Source organism: Myiozetetes cayanensis, unplaced genomic scaffold, assembly GCF_022539395.1.
Source record: "Myiozetetes cayanensis isolate MyiCay16 unplaced genomic scaffold, myiCay2020 scf1, whole genome shotgun sequence".
In the NCBI taxonomy this organism is placed as follows: domain Eukaryota; kingdom Metazoa; phylum Chordata; class Aves; order Passeriformes; family Tyrannidae; genus Myiozetetes; species Myiozetetes cayanensis.
This window is the reverse complement of record NW_026086604.1, coordinates 134,755,554-134,776,885: the sequence shown is the minus strand read 5'-3', so window position 1 is coordinate 134,776,885 and position 21,332 is coordinate 134,755,554. Positions and strand designations below refer to the sequence as shown.

Genomic DNA, 21,332 nt, shown 5'->3' with positions numbered 1-21,332 from the left:
GGATGTGTTCCAGCCCACTGAAACCCTGGCACTGATGCATCTTCTGGACAATTCCAAGCAAAATGGTGTCGTGAGGAAAGGTGTGAACGTCAGCATTACCACCTAAGGGGTTGCACTCAAGTAAGTGATGATTAAAGAATGTATTTGTGTCTGCAGGGGAAATGCAGCAGCATTGCAGCTTGAGCCCTGGATTCCAGTTAGGTGAAAGGGGAGATCTCCAATTCACGTTTTACCAAACGTCTGGGAACTTTCTGTTTTGTGGGGGCCAGACATGGCTGCCTGTACATCTTTAACTTAATGGATTAACTGCATAAATACAAAGCATTTTTATACTGCATTTTTCTTCAAAGTGTTTTATAAATGTTAAATCTTATTAGGGGCAAGTGGACCTCTGCATCACCCATAGTTACAGGTAAAGAAAGCCTCCAGCATCTCAAGGTAAAACCAGAACAGCCCAAATGGGAGCTGTTTTACAAGCAGTGGCACGTACTACTCCTTGTGAGGCTTCTCAGGTTCTTAAAAAGGTATCTGAGAGAATGAACCAAGCCCTGAAAATTGGTTTCACATATTCCTGTGGCTGCAGAGAGTAGGTCGGCTCTCTCTCTTCTCCAGGAGTTCATTCATGGACTCAGTTATGTCTTCTTCCTGGATTTATATGAAGGCAAGTCTCCATTTTCTTTCCCTAGTTTTACCATGAGTTTACATAATCTGATTTTAGTAATTACTCTGATTTCATAATAGTCAGTACTGACTGTTAAAGGTGATCACACTGCCTTAGAATATTCCCCAAGACCATGAGAATTCCCAAGTCTTAATGATACCCAATCTGTTCTGTGTGTTTCCCTCAAACAGAATATGCATTTTTCCCAGTTACTGTGAGACTGTCAAGGATAACTGCTAAATAACAATTCTGTAGTTTTGTCACTATGCATTTAAGTTTCTACTTTTCCACTCTCAAAGTGCCTGGCATGAAAACCACAAAGCATATGGTTATCCCAATACTGGTAGAAATAGAGAAGTGACACCACATCGTGCTCAGCATTTGGTACCACGTCCCTTTCCACTCCCAGGTTTTTATCATTATGGTTTATTATGGTAATGCAAACATTAATACTGTGTTTCATGATATAGTCCCTGAAATCCTTGGCTGCCACCTGTCCTTCTGGAGCTGATTTTCCCTCATGTTACATGAACAGAGCAGTGATGCAAGAACAGATGGGGAATAACAATACTGGGGCTGGTAATCCAACAGGTGTGCTCAGTTCATGTTCTTACCCTCTTTCTGTATTGGAGGACAATTTTGAAGGGACAGCAGTGCTGATTCCCCACATATGGACTTTTCCACATGACTCTAACCTTTCTAATCCTAAGGACTGATGTAAAAGTAATGTCTTGAAGGAGGCCCTTCTTCCAGATTAGTGATGTAAGAGCCCAGAGGAGAGGGCAGCTGCTGAGACTGCTTCCATTTGAGGTATGAAGGAAGGTTAAAAATAACATGTTGCAATTTCACATCTTTTCGGGCTAAAATACTGTAAGCTCTAGTGATGTACATACTGCCATGATCTACAGACTATTTGTATGGCAATAGGTTAGACAGAGGTGGAAGGATTAATTTCTGTTTTTTACAAATGCTTTGAATTACAGCATTGGAAGATCTTTTTGTATTTTGCAGCATGTTTTGGTACCAGATGAAACCAAATAATTGTGTGTCATTAAGATGGCAGCTTTGTTCTTTGAATGAAGTTTAAATCTTACATTTCAGAAATTTAGCGCTACCGTGTACATACACAAAATAGCTGATAGAGGTCTAATCATCACAGCATTTTACTTGATTTCTGGAGTTCTCTGTAGGCCTTAATTATTTTTTGTTTTGAAGAAAGTTCAACTTCTTTTATGTGAGATTAAGTGAAAAAGTTATGATTGCAGATGTAAATTGTATAAAATTGAGTTTATTGTGCTGTAACAAAAGAGAAGGGAGGAAATAGGGCGGGAGGCTGAGTGTTCTGATGAGAAGGGTAAATGCTAGAAAAGCCTTGTAGAAGTCTCAGTGCTTCTTTGAATCAGAGAAATCAGCTTATTGTGCAACATTTTTCTAAGGACATGTCCCACTTTATTTTGATGCTGCGTGTATATTTCATAAAATTAATATGATTTAAAAATAGCTGGATAGCAGACAGCTGTTGTCACCTGTGTTGAAGATGTGCACTCCTAATACCTTGTCAGAAAATGACACCCAGCTCTTGAATGATTCTGTGAAATGCTTACCTCAGTTATATATGGAAAGGGATTGGGAAACAGTAATCCTCTTTTCTGGTTTGGTTTTTTTGGGTTTTTTAAACTCCTAGTTTTAACCCTCCTACTTTTAGCTAGTTAGCATTTTCCCCCTGCATTTTTAACTAAGGCTCATACTAAGCTTATAAGCCTTGCACTGGTCTCAAGAGCATTTCCCAGTTTGGCTGTTTGAAGGTGCCAAGACACCTTTTGAACGCCCCAGCATGCCAGTTAAAAACCTCCAGGTAACATTTGTGTTAGTGCTGGGCATAGGGAGAGCCCACCACTCTCCTTGTGACAGCTCTTTGCTCAGTTCAGGAAAAGTAAGGGAGCTATAAAACAGTAAGAGCTGGATGGACTCTGTACTGGTAAGCAAGGGCCAGGAAATAGTCCCCTGGCCCATGAACTGGTGTCCTGACTGGCCACATCTGCACCACGGCAGATCTCTGTGTGGGGAGTGAAAACTGCTTTAGACTTGTCCATGCTGTCTTCTGGGAATGTGCCTGTCCTGGGCAGTTCCTTGCGTTGTGTCTGGCACTGTGCTTAGGCCCACTTGGGCAGTGTGGGCAAGCACTGGGCCAGCACTCAGGCTTGCATCCTCCTCCTCCTCTTTTACTTAGCAGTAGACAGGGCTTTAGTCATGCTAGCAATGCCAGCTCCTCAGCCATGGGCTGCAGAGCAACAGTCGTGAGACATCTCCCCTCCCCACAGCCCTGAGCTTTACTTCTGCAATGCTTACACTGCTGATGAAGGAAGGAGGAAACAGAGAGGCTTTCCCGTGGCTGTACCTGAGTAGCTGTTGATAGGCACGATTACTGCAGGGAAAGCATCCCTTAGCTCCAGCTTGTCTCAAGTGAGAACAGATTCAGTTGCGGGAAGTCACATGAGCTTGTTTTAGTGACTTACGTGGCACTTCCCTGGCTGAAGCATCTCAGTTCTGAAACGGCCTCGGCACATCCTCAAGTTCCTCTTGTATCCATCACCACCCTCCACTCCAGCTCTGTCCAAAAGCCTGTACTGCCTGCTTTGACCAGGTACCACTTCAGTGCTGGCTGGGCATGTTTCATCTTCATGGCTCCAGCTTGTCAGGGGCCTGGCTCCTCAACACCAAGTGCTGGTTACAGTCTTCTTATTTCTGCCAGGCTTGTTGTGCATGTATGTGGGTACTGACAAACCAACCTTAAGCCAAAAATAAGACTAGAGGTGAACCAAAACTTTCACAGGCTGTGGCACGGCCACCAGCTTGTCATTCTCTTGCCTCCACCACCACTTCTGAACCTAGAAATCCATTCTGACAAACACACTTTGCCTCTTCTCCTGCACACTTGATCTTCTAAGATAATATAAATATTTCTGTATTTTGAGTTAGAAAAAAGCATAAAAAGCAAAGACTGGAATAATAATAATAATAAAAAAAAGACTAGAAGGTATAGGCAAAAATTCTTTAAAATATTTTAAGTGGTTCCAATTGCCAGTAAAATGCCTCTTCATTAACTGTGACACTTTGTGCAGATATAAAATAGAAGCTATTTTTATTTGAGAAGTAACAATGAATGCTTCCTAAATGAGCAATGGAGAATTAAATGGGGAGAACAAGTGAAAAAATTGTAGGAGGAGACATTCCTATCAGGTACAAGATAATTACAAAGTCTTTCACAAGAGAGATTATTTCTTGGTACAGTTTGAAGACAAGTGTTAACCAACAGAAGAAAAATCCTGCTTACCAAGGGAAGCATATGTGATTTCAAAATAAACATTTTTATTTGTCTAGGGTTAAACCAAATAAATGAGATTTCAAGGCAGCAGCTGAGAATGCTGACAGGTGTGACTGAGTTACATATAGAAACAGGAGTGTGTAACATTTGGGGTGTCTGGAAATGGTCCTGGCCCTGACATGCATATCAGAATAATCTAGCTGAGGTTTTACTTTTTAAGAAGGACTATTTAAAACATTTTTAAAGAGGGTCTTTTTATTGGAATAAACATCCCCATAGGTGTGGGGGGGGTGTCAATAAAGACAACTTTAAGGGCACTTCCGTGAAAAGGGATCTTCCCACTTCTCAAAATTCACATGAGAACGTTGTTGTATTTTTCCTTTAGCTCCAGTTCACTAGAGAGGCAGCCACAGAAGATGCATTTCACTTGCTGGCTGGCTCTGGAGTGCTGCTCTGCCATCCCTGGCTGTCCTTCTGGAGTGAAGCAAGACTGTCCAGTCAATTCTTACCTTGGCCTGGTGCAGGAATGGGAGTCAAGGGCAGGGGGTGGTGAGATGTAGGGGCGGAGGAGCAGGTTTTGGGGACAAAGGGCACCCCGCCTTCTTGAGACCTGAAAAGGAACTCTGAAGGAGAATTCCTCCTGGAGGAGCCTGATCCAGCGTGAGCTTCTATGATACCTCACAAAACCAGCTATGTGTTAAGGTCCGCCTGCTCCAGCGTTCAGGAGTTGTTGCCCCTTTTCTTCTCAAGAGCTTTCATTAGGTCAGACATGAAATCTGCTTGCCTGCCTCCCGCCGCAGCGGGAGGTGGCCCAGCTGACCGTGGCTCTCCCTCTGCTCCTGAGGTTTCTAGCCTTTTTGGAGGAAGAGGCACAGGTTTCTTTGTTGGAGGTGGTGGCGGTTTGCTGGAGACAGGGGGAGGGGGAGGGGGCACTGGCAGGTCTCCATTACTGCTGCTGGAGACTGGTGGTGGTGGAGGCACAAAATCAGGAGGTGGGTCACAGAATTCAGACGGTGGTGGTGGTGGTGGAAAATCAATCTTCAGTGTAGGCGGTGGGGCTGGAAAGCTCTCCGGATCTGTTAGGAAAATGCCGCTGTCTCGTTTCACTTTGGGGGGTAGAATTGGTGAGGCAGAAATAGCAGATGATCGCCTTTCAGGTGGAGGAGGAGGCTGCAGTGAGTTCCTCTTAATCAGGACTGTCTGTGGCCTCAGCAATGACTGTGCCGTGCCAGGTGCACTGATGTTATTTGACTTAGCCTTTAATAAGCAGAAAAATAAAAAGACAGGCAGAGTCAGTGAACGTGTAAATAATGCAACTGCCTAAGAACAGTGAAAAGATGTGAAAATATATGAAAATACATGAGAAGAGTGTAGTAGACAGTGAAACAAAGTAGAGTACATGTTGCCTGAAAAGTGAAAATAGTTCTCTGTTTTCTTTCTGGAGCTGCCCACAGAGTTTTGACAGTGGAAACCCCCCTGTTGACAGTATGCATAATGCATCTTCAAGTGCTGTTCTCAGAAGATGAGTGCTTTTAAAATTTCAAATAATTGCAGTTAGTAAGACTAACATCAAGTAAGTATCCTTACTTATCTGATGTTTACTACAACAAGAAAGTAAAGATACTTTCTTGATGTTCCATCCTGCTGTTCATTCCCTGAGATCTTAAGGAACTTCAAAAATCCCCAACCTGTGCTATGTTTTTACATCCCAAAATACTGAGCAAGATTAAAGAACATAAAAAGCAGATGTAATTTTGGATCTTGTTGTCCTCATTGTGTATCTCCAGCTCCCCTTTTATCTGTGATGGCTGGATCTCTGGATAAAGCTAAACTAATAAAGTCAAAATTTTCTGCCAAATTCATTAGATACAACAGCCGTGAATGGGGAAGAAGGTGGAGAGATCTGGGCATTTAAGGTTTACATGCCTGGATTCACTGTCCTTGGCACTGCAGCGTGGTGTGACGTGCCCTGACCTGCAGGGTAGTGCCTGGGCCTCTCTGAGGGAGGGAGCACACCAGGGAAAGATTCTCCACAGGCCAGGGCCACTGACAAGCCTGGAGGAGATGTCTTCTGCCTGCTGGGCAAGGCACATGCACACACTGCCTCTGCTTTTGAATTCAAAAATGCAACAAACAGGTCCCTGAAGCCACTAAGTTCTACCTATGACTACTTGTGACCCAAGGACATGACATTCAAACCCTCTGACAACTTTTTTGAAGTAAAAATTACTGAAAGAATCCATCATACAAGTTAAGAAACATAAAATGCAGGATACAAATTCATTATGGAGATGTTCACTTTGACAAAATTTTAGGTGGCTTTTCTTTTTAAATTGTGTTTGCTAGTCAACACTGAAGATAAATAAAGCCCGTTTGGTGATAATCTGCATATAATCATTTATTTAATTTTTTTTTAGGTAGGAATTGGTAGCTGTTGACAGTTACGACACAAATATTTTTTTCTCGTAGACGTGGAGAAGTCTACTGTCCTGAAAACAAAGCATTCATTTCTAGTTATGCTCATTTACCAGTTTAGATCCAGCGAGCTTAGTGCTCGAACTGTAGCATGGTACACCCTGAAAGACTCAGCTTATCCTTATCCCCTCCCAGGCTTGTAGGGGCTGTGAGACCAGTCACAGACTCACAGAATAGCTCAGGTTGGAAGGGACCACAGTGGGTCTTCTGGTCCAACCTCCCTGCTCAAGCAGAGTCATCCTAGAGCACACAGCACAGGATTGTGTCCAGATGGTTCTTAAATATCTCCAGCAAGGGAGACTCCACAACCTCTCTGGGCAACCTGTTCCAGTGTCCAGTCAACTGCACAGTAAAGAAGTTTGAGACTGGAGTCCTTTATTCATCCACACAGGTCTCTTGCACCCTTGGCCCTATTTCTTTCTCACTGGGATACATTGTTCTTGAGCCTGGAGGAAGTGAACCTTGAATACTGACCAACTCTCTTGGACCCATCTTCCTTGCAGAGCCTTTTCCCATGGGATTCTTCCAAAAGGATCCCTAAAGAGGCTAAAGGTAGTTCTCCCAAAGTCCATGGCTGTAATCTTGCTCACTGTCCTGCTACTGCTTTGTTCAATACTGAGCTCTACAATCTCATGGTCACTACAGCCAAGGCTGTCCCCAGCCTTCACATGTCCAACAAGGCCTTCCCTGTTTGTAAGCAGAAGGTCGAGCAGCACATTCCTTGTGGGATCCTCCACTACCTGTGACAGCAAGTTGTCATCAGTGCTTTCAGAAATCTCCTGGACTGCTTGTGCTTCACTGTGTTGCTTCTCCAGCAGATGTCACGAGTAGTTAAAGCCCCCCACAACAACCAGGGCCTGTGACTTTGGGATGGCTTTTAGTTGCCTGGAGGAGGCCTCATCCACTTCCTCCTCTTGATCAGGTGGCCTGTAGCACACACCCACAACAATGTCACCCTTACTAATGTGCCCATATCCCAACCCATAAGCTCTTGACTCATAATCCTTGCCAAGGCATAGTATGTATGCTTCCTCTTCCTCACTCCTTGCCTACAAAGATGGAAGTCAGTCAGACACGAGGAGGGAACTGCTGGCTGAGTTCTGAGCATGTGATCTACTCCAGAGGAAGTGGGGTCCAGAACAGAGAAACAAGGAGGAACTCAAAGACAGAAACAAGAAGTGTAGGACACGTAATGCAGGTGAGAGAAAAATTCTAAGAATTGAATTTTATTTGTCCTGTGCAGTTCCTGCACGGTGGAGAGACTGAATAATGAACTGCAAACAAATGCACGCTTTTTTCTGTAGGATGTTTTTGAAGTTCTCATACTGTTCCCTATGGTATTTTTACAGCCAAAAATGGTACAAGTACACAAAATTTGGAGCTTAACCAAAGGAATGCTTTTAAAGCCTAATGAAAACGTAATGTTTTCCCTTACTACTTCACACTTTCTCCTTTCTTACACACTCCTCTTCAGCTGTGCAGTGTTCCTTGCTGAAAACACTTACTTGTATACTTTCTAAGGCAAGACCTTTTTTTCTGGCAGAGACAGAACACAGCACCAAGGTTCTGGCAGCACAGACACTTTGAGATAATCCCAGTAGGCACACTTCTATTCCCGCTACATGAACTCATGGCTGCTTGTTCTGAAGAACAGAAGTGGTGGTGACTTTGCCTTCACCTCCCACCAGTGGCTTCTGTGCAGCACACACACTGTTTGCAGCATGCAAAGCACAAGGAAGGGCAGAAAGGAACCAGCCACTTTTCCCAGAAGCCAAATCCTTTCCACAGCAAGTACACTGGCACTTTGAGGGGGGAAGCCAGTGGGTGAAAAAACCCAAACTTGAAGAACTAGTTCACAGGTGACATTTAACCAATGCACTGCTAGTAACTGCTCACCTGTGCCTGTGATGTATCCACCTTCTTCTGAGTGTCTGGAAATTCTGCACTGAAACGACGAGTAATTTGGGGAATCTGTCCATTTGACTCAACAGTAGCTGTGACAAGGGGAGGAGAGAAAGGGAAGAGAGTGTTACATGTTTGTGATATTAACCAGATCAGGGAATAGCCAACTAAGAAAAAGGTTATAAAAATGTCTTTATAATTTTCACAAGGAACCACTTGCCACAGGGGTTTTATACATAATTCACTAAAATCCATATAGATATCTGTTTTCTAATTCAGGCTCATTTTGTGACTTTTCATATTCAGTTAATTACTTAAGGAAAATAAACAAACTACCTTAGATAAAACCCCATACCTGTCCACATGCCTCCATGGCCTCCATGCACTACAGCAAGTGCAAGTGGCAGAATGAAGAAGACATGACAGAAATTATCAGAGTGTGTACAGCTGTTGACAAATGAAGAGCTGCTTCTTCTGACTATTGTAAATGGTGATTACAGAAGGTGACCATTAAGGCTGATGCAGGAATAGAGATGGGAAGCTGTCTTTGGAAGAGAAGCTAAGCAGAAATCTAACTGGCATAGTAAAGTCCACCCTCTGGCCTGCTGTTGTTTGAGTATCTGACCTTCATAACAGCATTCTGAAGTTTGTAGTGTGCTGTAGTATTACCAAATTCTCCATTTTTATGGCATTTTTTTCCCTTTAATTCAGACTAAAGACTAAAAGTGCCACAGTTTCATACCAATCAGTCATGGGAGCTGAAGGTCTAAAGTCCCACAGAGGGGCTGATCCACTTTTTTTAGTAAATGAGATAACAGCTCAAACTTCTCCCCCATTTGTAGACGTGAAGATTTGTGAATTTCACTGTCTTCTCAGATTAATGCAGATCTTCAGCCTGTCTAAGTTAAAGCTCTGCAAGACGTCTGCCCACCATTCCTGCACGTGTAAGGGATATGCATAACTAACCCGGTACTGTCAAATGGAGTGAATGTGAGACCAAAGGACAAACTTATGAGTTTAATTATGAAAAATCCTCAGCCCCCATATAGTCTGATGAGGATTAAATAAACCCTCCAGTTTAGTGCAGGATTTTTGGAAGCTGTACATGTCAAAACAGAATACAGGGTTTGGTGCCTAGGGATATACTTTGCCTTAATGACTGCCTTAGCTCTATTACAATTTACAGTTCTGATATCCAGTAAAGTTCCACTCATGTACTTCTCAGATGCCAGTGAACCTTTAGCTGTCTACAGTGTAAATCTAAGAACAGTGGTGGCTTTAATCTTGAAGTGTACTTTACTGATTAGCAAAGAGGTTCCATGACTATGGTAAGAAATAGAATAAATTATTTTTATTGCCATGCCTGCAAATTACATGACTGGCAGAGAAGTTAGGACAAACTCTGCAATGCACCTAATTTACTACAGCTTTTTAGGCTTCAAGGGATGACAGGGAGTGGTCTGAAGTCCTTATGTTTTATGCCTGTGCCTGCATTGTTGTTCAGTATTATTTAATCCAAAGTACCATCTGGATCATTCAAACTATAGTCTTGTGTTTGTTGAAGGACTAACAAAAAAGTCAACAAAGAGAAAACCAATCTCGTGGCTCTAAGTGCTCAGTGGAAGGAGGAGTAAATCCCTGGGTTCTGTGGCTGTGTCCTCAAGTGGAGTAAGTTACTGTCTCTCCTCCCTTTGTCTGCTGTTCATAGCAGAGCAAGAATCTGGTCTTCACACCGCTCAAAGATGTTGCTGCCCTCAGTCATAATGAGATCTAACTAAATGAAGGAGAGCAGAGAGACATCCACTCTATCTAGTGCAAGGCAAAATGTTCTACTTGGCAAATATGATACACCAGAAGGCTGGGACACAGCAATCTGTTTCTTCTTCTGTTAATGGATTTAATAAACTATGCAAGACTTGAAAGCAACTTGATATATCATCTCCTGCCACATACCTCCACATATGCTATCACACATAAAGTCAGCCAGCTAATGGACTCCCAGTCAATATAATACGTGAGTCCATGTGGATTTTTTGTTTTTAATTCAAATGTTATAGTATTCTTTGCAAGTCAATTTCTCCAAAATGTTATGGTAAATTAGTATTTGTTTTAAGAAAAATAAAAGTAGTCAAAATAGAATGTAGAATATAGATACCCAAATGCAAAATATTCAACCTTGTAGTGATGAGGAACATCTGAATAAAGCAACTTCTTTCATCTTTCAAACATCATGATATTGTGCTGGACCACTACATACCCTGGTTCTTTTTAGTGTCCAAAGACACAGTAAGGCAGATGTAGCTTGACAGGGAAACAATATATTTGCCTGAGATGTGCCTGGCACTTGGGACACTTCAGAACCACAGACCCCACAGTTTGGGGTATATGTGAACACACAAATGCTGGCTGCAGCAGTGTCCATGGAATAGTGGCCACATGATATGCTAGAACAGAGTCCCACCTGCCCTCCTTTGGCAGCCACTGAAGTTACCAGAGTACAGGCCCTGCTAAACTCACACAGGACTGTAGTTTTCTACAGCAGATTTTAGCCTATACTGAAATCAGTCCAAACAAATGGCTATAGGGCCATCTGAAAACAGAAGAAAACATGCTTTGTTCCATTTCCAAAACATGAGTAAACAACTGCTCACAGTCAGGCATTTCAGACTCTAGTATTATAGTTGGGCCCTGGGTTTTATATAGGGCAGCAATGGTAACTGTAAGACTGCCAGAATCACAGCAACTTGCCTCAATTAGAAGGCTAATGATCCTTCAGAGATATTTCCATAGAGACAATATACAGTACCTAAAATCTTTCTAGGCTACTTAACCATTTAATGCAATCCATTAGTTAAAATTAGCAGTATATTGTATTGAACACATGCAGTGTTAATGGATTCTAGTCAGGAGCTGAAGTCACACAGATGTCTATATAGCCTTTATAAGGCCTCAATCCTGCCCATATCCTCTACAGACTGCAGCACCAGCCTGGAGCCCCACTGGCCAGCCATCTTTCTACTGCTATCAACACCAGAACACGACTGTCCCATCCACCCACACTCCACTAAAACCCCTCCCCGAACCATAAGAAAATCCCCCGATCTCAAAACAGTCTGTTATTGGGTCTTCCCACCCAAGAAATCCATTTATTAGCATGATTTGATTCCAAGGAATAGTAGGAAGACCACCCTGTATCTCACACGTACTGAGAACAAGCAAACTGAAGCCTTAGAATGGTAATTGAAGGATCTTGAGCTATCTACATGAGAAGTCAGAATATTAACTGACAACACTGATTTTGACTTTGCTTGTCTTATGACAGAAAGTATTGGCCAGCATGCCCTTCCTAACAAAGCAAGTAAGCTTAAGCACGTAAACTAAAAACATTCATGCAATTTACAGCTAGTATCATGCACTGTTGTATTTGTATCATAGTAAGATTTGTAACAGTGGCATGATGAAGCTACTGGAAAAGTAATAGGCTAGGAAATAATCCAATCCTTTCTTACTCTTGTGTCCTCCTCTTAAAACATCCACATTGTTACCATGCAAAAGAGTGAAAGGCTAGGAAAGAGAGTGGCTCACCCTGTAATAATCGCTTTCTGAAATGATCAATCTCTGAATATATCACTAAACCCTATTACTGATTGAAAGAAAAATTCCAAAACAGCCAGTGTAGAGAAGGGCAAACAGAAAGCTTCAAGACATGGACCATCAGTCTGTAAAATGTAGACAGAGGATACAGATGCCAACAGAAAAATACCGTTTTAAACTGATCTTCAGTGAACTGTCTTTCCAAATTCTAACTTCAAAGTGAGAGCTCTGCTGCTGGGCTTTGTTACAGACCACTAGCCTGTCTACAAGATACTGTCTTGCTGAATCAATAGGACAGTTTTCTGAACAAAGACTATATGCAACACTGATGGTAACAGAAGAGGGCAATAAATGTGAGTTCAGCTGCTGTGACAGCACTGGTACCTGCTGATGAGGATCCTGCAGGGGCAGCTGGTTCCACCGTTCCTTGATTCGCCCACAGGGAGGACAAGCCAGCTTTCTTCACTGCACATTTGTAATTATCATAGAGTGTTTTGCCATACTGCAAAACAAGCAAAACAATAAAATGAGCATGTGTTAGGAATGACATAGGCCAAGCATTCATTTTGCTCTTGGCCTACTTTTCTGACCCTGTTTCTTCCTACCCAGTTTTGTTAAAAAGTAGCTTCTATATGGTGGTGTGCCCTGTTCTGTACAGGGCCAGGTGGAAAGCATCTCTGTAATAGCACAACAAAACATGAATCCCCATGACCTAACACAGTCCTACCGATATAATTCTTACATTTTATGCTTGTTTCAGTATTTGTAAAATTCTTGAAACTTGGCTTTAAAACCAACAGCTCCCAGTAAATCTCTTTTTCCAATCTTTTTCCAAGTATTACATTTTCAAACTGGAGACCTGAGACATTGAATCACAGGCTCTAGAGCAAACAGCTCTGTCAGTGTCAGACACAAAATAATTTGATGTTCACTGCATACTTTTGCTGGATGTCACCTTGCAGCAAAACTGGAATAAAAAAAACTCTTAACAGCTGAAAGAAGCAGGACTGTATAGAAATGTATAGACAGTACCAAGGCTATGTATAAATCCATATGTGCAAAACAAAATGGGCTGCCAATTAGGATCTTCTTGAAGAGGGTATTATTATTGAGCCAGATAATTGTGCAGTAAGTTCTATGAGTACATGAGTTTTACAGCAACCAAACTCACTCCTGTGTTAATAAGAAAAACACTCTGATAATTAAGGTTTGAACATTCAGCAAATCCATTCTCATTATGCACTTCTGATCTTTCTATGGTAAAATTAGCATGAATGTCCATTCTTGTCACAAGATTTCCAGTTGAGGTGATGACAGTCAGTAACTCGAGGAAGACAAGATTTTACAGAAAACATACTTAAGTAAATTTACTTTTAATCTCACCTTGGCAATTCTTATTCCCGTTACCCACTGATGCAGGGTTGCTCGATCATCACAGCACAAGTACTTGATATATTGTGACTCCTTCTGAATCTGGGGGTGCTGAAAGATGTTAATTCACAAAATAAGACAAACACAGAAATTAAATCACTATACAAAAGTCTGAGGCACTGCACAGTGACCTTGTGGGAAAATGATATGAAGATGATTTGAAAAAAAAAAAAAAAAAAGGCAGCAAAAACAGAGTATGAGAAAATATAAAAAAGATAGTGATTATGAACTATACATGAGTTGCCACTGGCAGCTTTTGCTTCAATTACAATTCATTGTAATATGAATTCAAGGGCTACAGAAATGTAACAGTGATCTAGAATTCAGTGAAGTCTACAAATGCTCTGGGGTTCAAGGTCTAACACTCAATGTATAAACACTGGAAGAAAGTCTGTTTCTCATTGCAGTTTGTCATATGTAAGGCACCGAGACTGAATGCTGAACATAATTAGTTTTCAAAGAGTATGTTAAATTTGTTTAAGCATAAACTTTGAGCTGAAACAGATTTTTCTTCCTAACTGACTGCCTTTCTTTGGGCTGAGTTCTAGCATTCTTACTATACACTTTTATTCTGCTTTACTCTTGCTGTTGTTTTACAACAGTTATGTAAAACTGTGATATGTTCTAGATAGACGATCATTCAAACTGCAACACCATCAGAAGTATTCTTTTTCATTTGTTCGTATCAGAAACTTATACAATTTTTCAATCTTTTTTTAATTTTGGACAAAATTTAGGATCTCTTCCCCTTACTGCTCAAGGTAGTACTGGTATATGCTGACATACTTTTGCAACTCAAAGACCACCAAAATGCTAGGCTGCCTACTTGCCTAGGACTGAAAATTCTCCCCGAGGCTCAGAAGGAATTTGGTTTCCCTGCTACAGCAGAGAAAGATGTAAGTCTTTAGTAACTTGGATGGAATAACATACTGTGATCTCTTGATATGCAAGGAAAAGAATGAACCCAAAGGAAAAGGCTTACTTACCCCCTATTTACTTGTTCATTTCTATCTATATTCTTAGAAATTATAAGTGCACAGTTGGTGAAATACTGTGAATGCACAAAATAATAGCCAAATATGCTCCAAGGATCCACTGTTGTCACACCCCTCTCTTTTCAGCCTGTGCAGTTAAAAACTCGAGGCATGCCTACACCCAGCAGCAAGGACCCTGGGTTTATACCTATCACTAAGCCCCCAAAGCAGAGCAGTGCTGGAGGTGAGGAATTTGGCAGGATCCCTCAGTGCAGAGTGCTGTGAGCAGCCTGCCAGCCCTGGGCTCATGTAGCTGCCAGATGTCTCCACAGATGCCTGCTGGTGGTTGGGACATCACGGCATGGAGGCCAAACCCTGCCCACACCTGGGTGATCCAGGGGTTCAAAAGCAGAGCCAAATACAGAGGCCTTGCTCCTCAGCCACGTTTCTCTTGCACTCCCCTCAGCACTGCAGACACCAGGCTTCCCTTGCTTGCACTGACCCAACTGTTCATGAGGCCACACTGATTCCAAAAAAAGGGAACTGGTCTTGATTAAATATAACCCATTTTATCATGCTGTACTTTTGGGGTTTTTTTAAACCCAGCAGTACACAGCATGACCTCATGTAGGGCATGGAGATAAGGGCCACTGTGGCTTGGCAAAGGAATGAGTGGCACAGGATGGATGAGAGGATGGGACTGCACAAGGCTGTATTGCTGGCAAATCCCTGCATCATCAAATTATGGAGCAAGAGTGAACACACCAGGGAGATAACTATGAGGAAATAAAAACCAAACAGATATTAGTCTTGAGTAGTCTCAGTGGCACATGAGTCCCAAGGCAGTCCTTGTATGTTTGCGCTCACCTGCTCACTCAGGTCACCCTGTTGGCCATTTTTCTGCAAACAAACAGCTGACCATCTCCCCTGGACAATGAATATGAAAAGTCTGCTCCAGCCCTCTGGAAGGGCCCATGGCTATCCTATTCTCTTGCATTGCTCTGGGGCACTCCCAAGCTGAGAGCTAGGGACGTCTCACTGCAAGCCTAGAGATGCCAGCTCACCGTCTCCAGGTGCCTTAACTGCAGAGCAGGCACCATGCCCACCTCAAGGACCCTCACCCACCTGGTACACTCACACACCACCCCTTCACACAGTTCAATATACAGGGCTGTATCTTGCTCTTATACACCTCTGTCACGTATCAAATGGAGGCAGTAACAAGGCCCCTGGACAAACAGCCTTCTCCAGCTCCCCAGCATCTGCCTGTCCTTGTCTCCTGCAGCCTCAGACAGCCTGAATGCTGCTCAGAGTGGGCTCTGCTACTGCAATACATGGGCAGGACACAATGCCTAAAAATCCTTATTACCTTCCACCATTTCTCTATTATGTAACCAAACACACTGAAAATCATAAGAGAATTCAATCTGAATGGTATCTTTAAAAGGGAACTGTAAGCAGGCACTTTTTTGTGCAGCAGAGTACATCCCAAACACCTGGGTTACATTATTACCAACAGAGACAAAAGAACCAGGAGGTGCAAAGAAAGACCCTGCAACCCTGGGTAAATTCAATTCTTCAGGCATTTTTCAATCAGCAACTAGCAATTTTGCTCCAGTGTGTAAGGACCTACTGAACCCAGCAGATGGCACCCAAAGCTTTCAAAAAGGAAAAAGGCAAGCTTTATCTTTTTTCCTCCTCCTTTTTCATGACAAGGAAGTCCACTGCATCTATATCTTTCCCTCATTTTCAAACATCACAGCTACCAACAGTTTTTTAATACAAGAAAAAAAAAAGACTTCTAAAATTTAACAAATGATTCATGCAAACATCTGGAAGAAAGTCCACACTGCATAACAAGACAGAAGAGGTCTTGGCACAGAGCAAGCAAGGTAAATGATGTTGTTCATACACACAGTCCTGCCACAGCAATCTGCTTTTGGGGTGCTCAACAGGGGCTGCTGCAGACCTCTCCTCTGGGGCACCCTATGGAAGTGTTAGTTTCACAAGAACATCCCTACTGTGTAAGATCAAAGGTCCCTGAACCCAGTATCTAGACTTTGACACAAATGGGGGAAGAGAAAGAACAAGATAAGCGTATATGATACTTCCTTCTCTGTACTCACTGTCTACAACTATTTTCAGCTCAAGAGATTTTCTGAGCACAGGCGATTTCTCCATATTTAGATTCTCCTCCAGATACTTCTTCAGCTTTTTATTAAACACAAAGAGAGTTCTGGCATCCACAACATCTTTTAGCAACAATTTTCACAGTCTGTCACACACTCTGTGAAGAATCCTTCTTCTCTAAACCTGGCTGCCAATAGCTTTGTGTAACATTCTTGTTTTGGAGGAGACATGAATGCCTGACCCCTACCCACACCTCTCCATGCCACCCCTGAGCCTAGAGATCTGAATCATATTCCCGGGAATTTGTCTCTTTTTCAGCCTACAGGCTTCTAGTCTTTTCAGTCATTCATTCAAAGTAATTCCTTACCTTTGCTTATCCTTGTTGCTCCTGCTTGATACTTTTCCAAGTTTATTATATATCCTCTTTGACATGAGAGAGCCAGAACTGCACAGGTGACCATAAACTTGTGCCATGCTAAGGCAACATTTACTGTTTTATCATCTGAGCCTTTCCTAATGTTTGATTTATATATAAGACATCCACCGAGCACCGAACCTCAGCCTCACAATGGCCTTCCAGAATTCTTCAGTCTGCCCTTTCCTTGATAATCTTAATAACATGACACCAGCAGCAAGCTTCCTTACCTCACTGCTTACCCTGACTGTGACTATTTTCAGACTGTGGGGTTCTCACCATCCTGAGAAGTTGAGAGGGAACTGTCAGTGAACAAGGTGAGAGTGTCCCTTGCTGGACATCATGGGAGTAACTTACTAGCTACCCTCTAGCCTGTTCTTTTACTGGCTATTGTCTCCACTAGGCAATCTATCTTAACTACTGATATTCACCAATGGGGCCTATTCCAAATTGCCCCAATCAGTTTCTTGATTAAATTACTTCAATCAGCAACCATGATTAAGCACAGAGTCACAAGTATGTGCTGTCAATTACAGACCAAACTAGCAGGCTGCTGAACCCTCAGCTCTCAGAAGGAAAGTCAGACACCTCAGAGCTGTTCAGACACTATATCTTGTCTTTGTAACAGCTGAGAACTGTACTTTTTCTCACTTTCCAAGAAGCAGCAGAGGCACTGGCTCTTTTTACATATAACTTTATCAATGACACATAAAGCTTAACTTTGTACTGGACCCACAGCCCATTGAGGTCAACGGGAAATATCCCCATCCCCTTTCCCGGGCTTCAGATTGCATTTAAGGAGGACTGTTCCATACTGTCAGTGCAGAGGCTGCCTACAGCAGTTGTCTGCAGGGCCAGACCACGGAATCAAACACCAGTAGCATCAAGTTTAATACTGAAGGTTTATATCTATAGAAGATTATTATTAAGTGGCCCAGATAGAGGCCTTTGGCTTCCTGTGGTGTTTAGATCCATGAAGCATGCTTAGTTATGCTACTTTGTAGCATAACAAAATTAAGTTACCTAATGTTTCAGCCAAGAACTGTCACACCCCACCCCAGCAGCTTGCTCTCTCGAAGAACTGTACCATAGTGAAATTGCTTCAGCAGTACAAATGGCAGAAGTCTCTGCTGCCGATGCTGACCTTTACAGGCTTAACTTCCCAGTAAAAACTTCAGGCAAAATCTATTAGATAGTGCATAAAAATGGTGACTCAGGGTACGCAGTTCAAAGAAGAATCTAGGCAGCTGGAAGTCCCTGGAAATGCTGACTTGGTATGAAGATCCCTAGATGATTCTATGATTCTGTGTGGACCAATTTCCTCCTTTCACAGCTCCTGTGTCTCAGAAGAGTGCTTAGTACTGCACACAGATGAAAGGAGCTGTAGTCACTATGCAAGTCTGGTTTTGCTAAACTAGATTCAAAGTCCCTGCAATAACCTCTCTGTGGGACTAATAGAGGTCATAACAATATCACTAATGACAGCCACGTGAGAAATACTGTACTTTAAGGCAAAATGGCACTAACCTCAGTTAATGTTACGCATCTCACACATAGACGCAGATAATTTTTTTTTTTATAGGGTGCAAACCGTGTCCTGAGAGGATCCTTAAAATCAATTGACAGCAAAGTGAAAACATCTTCTCAGGAAAGGTTTAGCACCTTTGGCTCTGAAACATGCAGCACCAAAATGAAATACAAAAGACAACTGCTTAAAAAGCAACCACTGTAGAAGTCATAGTTTGAATAAAAAGTGGGAATATGCAGGTAGAAAGAGACTTCAGAATTTTTCTCACATTAAAAAAAGGGAACAGTGCTTTGAAATAATACAGACTAAAGTGAAGTTTTTTCTGTCAATGTCAAAACTCTTAATAATGATTAATTAATCACATCATTGAGCCTGATTTTGCAAGTATTAAGGTCTGAGCACCTCAAATGTCAGGCTGCAAAGTGACGTGCCGTGTTTCACCCAGGAAAGCACCAAAGAGGTCTGGAACAGAATCTAGTCTTATAAGCATCTGTCTATAAGCATCAACTGTCCAGAGATAAAGAAAGCAGAAGCACTTGAATATAAAGAGGTTATTTTCTGCAGAGGTTTAAAAAAATATTTGTCCACAGATTACATTTTCAGATATAAAATAAATTCTTTGCCTAAGGAAAAAAAGAACACATTGAAAACCTGAAGAAATGGAAACTGAATGATGTGGTTTCTGTGGTGTCTGCCAAAACAAATGACTAAAGGCCATGTGTGCATGAAATTGGAGATTATCCCAATAAAATGTTCTTTCTCTTTGCCTTCTTCCAGCACTGAAGATGAAAAGTAAACTGAAGTTATTCAGGCATCTCATTGGATTCCTTGCCCCAAAATATATGGATCATTGCTCAGTCTCTGAGGCAGAAACAACAGCCAGAAGCATAAAGACTGACTAACTTTGGATCAAAAGCTTTGGCTTTCAGCTGAATTTTCACAAAATGGTCAATATTTTTGGATAGCTTAACTGTTACTGATAAACTCATGCTGTGTTGAACTAGCTTCCCAGAAAGGATGAGACTCTTCTGGTTCCCATGACCGCAAGTAGAATTAATACTCAGCACCTTGCAAAAATCACACTGAAGTGGTTCAAACTTGCAATCTACTATTAAAAACGGCCAAATTCTGATGTCATGCACTCCTTGCATGAAGATGATCAGGCTTAAATCCTCTTTTGAAGACATCTGTGAACTCTAAAGATAAAACAGTAACTGTCCTATTATAAGGAAATTATTCTTTTGACCTACATTAATGATGGAGGCAAATTTTTTAGGTCATTAAAAATATATATAGTAGCTATTGTAACCAAAGAGGTCTGCTTTATGGAGGAAATTATATTTTCCAAAGCTATTATATTCCACTCCTCACTGTCCATTCTCTGTCCTTATTCTCCCCATTGTTTATATATTAATCTTGCAAAACTGTGCATGTATTATGACTGTAATCCCACATATCTGAAAAGTGTTCTGCAATAAAGAGTATTTCTGCTTTTGCTTTCTCAGTTTATCTAGCAATGAATTTTACTCTGAAACATTTACCTGAAGCATTCCTGCTAACACAATTTCCAAATCTTTCACATAAAGACATATAAAATCTCGTGTTTTCTATCCTTGTTTCCTGCACTAGCCATTTGTTCTACATAGTTGTTCTCTGTAGTGTTTTCTATCTCAAACACTGCTAAATTTCATCTTCTACCTTCTTAATTGTCATTGTGTAGAATGCATTATGTACAGGACTCAGTCTGAGACAGAGCACACTGGGTGTGAGGGAAGAGGGAATCAGGAGCTAAGCAGCTAAATACCAAATTATCTGCTAGAATGATGCTGTTGTTGCAAACAGAAGCTATTCTTCTTGAAAATTTACTCCCAAGTTTCTTTGGATCATTTCTTTTAAAAAATTGTTTTCCAAATGATGCCAGGAATACTTAACTGTTTTGACTGCACAGGAAAATGTACCCAGCTGTAGAAATAGAGGATGATTTGCCTTTGTCTCAGTTTATCCCCAGGAAACCATTTTTTTTCATCCTAGATTAATTCAGCATTATGCACCATTACCTCCAGATTACTCAAGCATAACCAGCACCAATAAACTATAATTAAATCCACTCTTTGTCACAGGCACATCAGACTGACTAAACCAGCAAATTTGCATATAGATTACCTTGCTATTTGTCTGCTTTGAAAGATTTTTCAACATGGTGTGACAAAATCAGCTCCTGGACTAGTGTGTGCGCGGATGCACACACAGAGACGTTCAATGCACAGAATAAACATTATGTTCACAATTTCTGCTCCGTGCAATAGATGCTGTTGCTAGCACGATGAACAGACCCCTTCCTTCCTGGTGGAATCTCTTGGTCCTGGGGACTTTCAGCTTCAGAACAGGAAAGGAATTACCATCCATTTCCACGGCACTTCCCATGTAACATAGTACATGGTGACTGAAGAAGATCCACAGGGAATCTATGTATATTGCATTTGTAAATGCAAAGGTAACTGAGGAACCAAACCACTCCTGCTTGCTGTGTGCAGTGTGTGAAATTGCTTTTTCTGTGAAGGACAGAGAATTTTGTTCCCTCACTGTTCCTCTCCTAGGACTGGCTAGCACTCTCCACAGGGTGGCAGGGAGAGCTGTGCTGTGACCCTCTCCTGCCCACTCTGCTGGGAACAGAGGGACAGATCTGACCTTGACAGATGCAGGTTTGAGTGAGGGTCTTCTTTCACACTTAGCTGCCCTTTCCTTTCTTCTTTTCTGCATATGGAGGTCTCTATTAAGAAAAGACTTGCTTTATCTGACACCAAAGTAAAAGGTGGGATCTTGAAATTTATGTCAGCATTACGGTTAGGCCGAGTAGAAAATAGAAAGAATCTGCCTGTTTAGAGAAGCAGATGTCT

General features: G+C 41.8%; 1 protein-coding gene across 1 annotated transcript in view; it reads right to left on the bottom strand.

Moving 5' to 3' along the window:
• Positions 1-4,223: 4,223 nt before the first annotated feature.
• The window catches only part of APBB1IP (amyloid beta precursor protein binding family B member 1 interacting protein), a 63,939-nt gene continuing 46,830 nt past the window's right edge, over positions 4,224-21,332 (bottom strand). Inside the window, exons 11-14 of the mRNA XM_050316643.1 lie at positions 13,341-13,439; positions 12,342-12,459; positions 8,358-8,455; positions 4,224-5,243 (exon numbers count right to left, since the gene is read on the bottom strand). Of these exons, the coding sequence (XP_050172600.1) occupies positions 4,707-5,243; positions 8,358-8,455; positions 12,342-12,459; positions 13,341-13,439 (852 nt within the window). The 3' untranslated portion in view covers positions 4,224-4,706. The remainder of the gene's footprint in view (positions 5,244-8,357; positions 8,456-12,341; positions 12,460-13,340; positions 13,440-21,332) is intronic.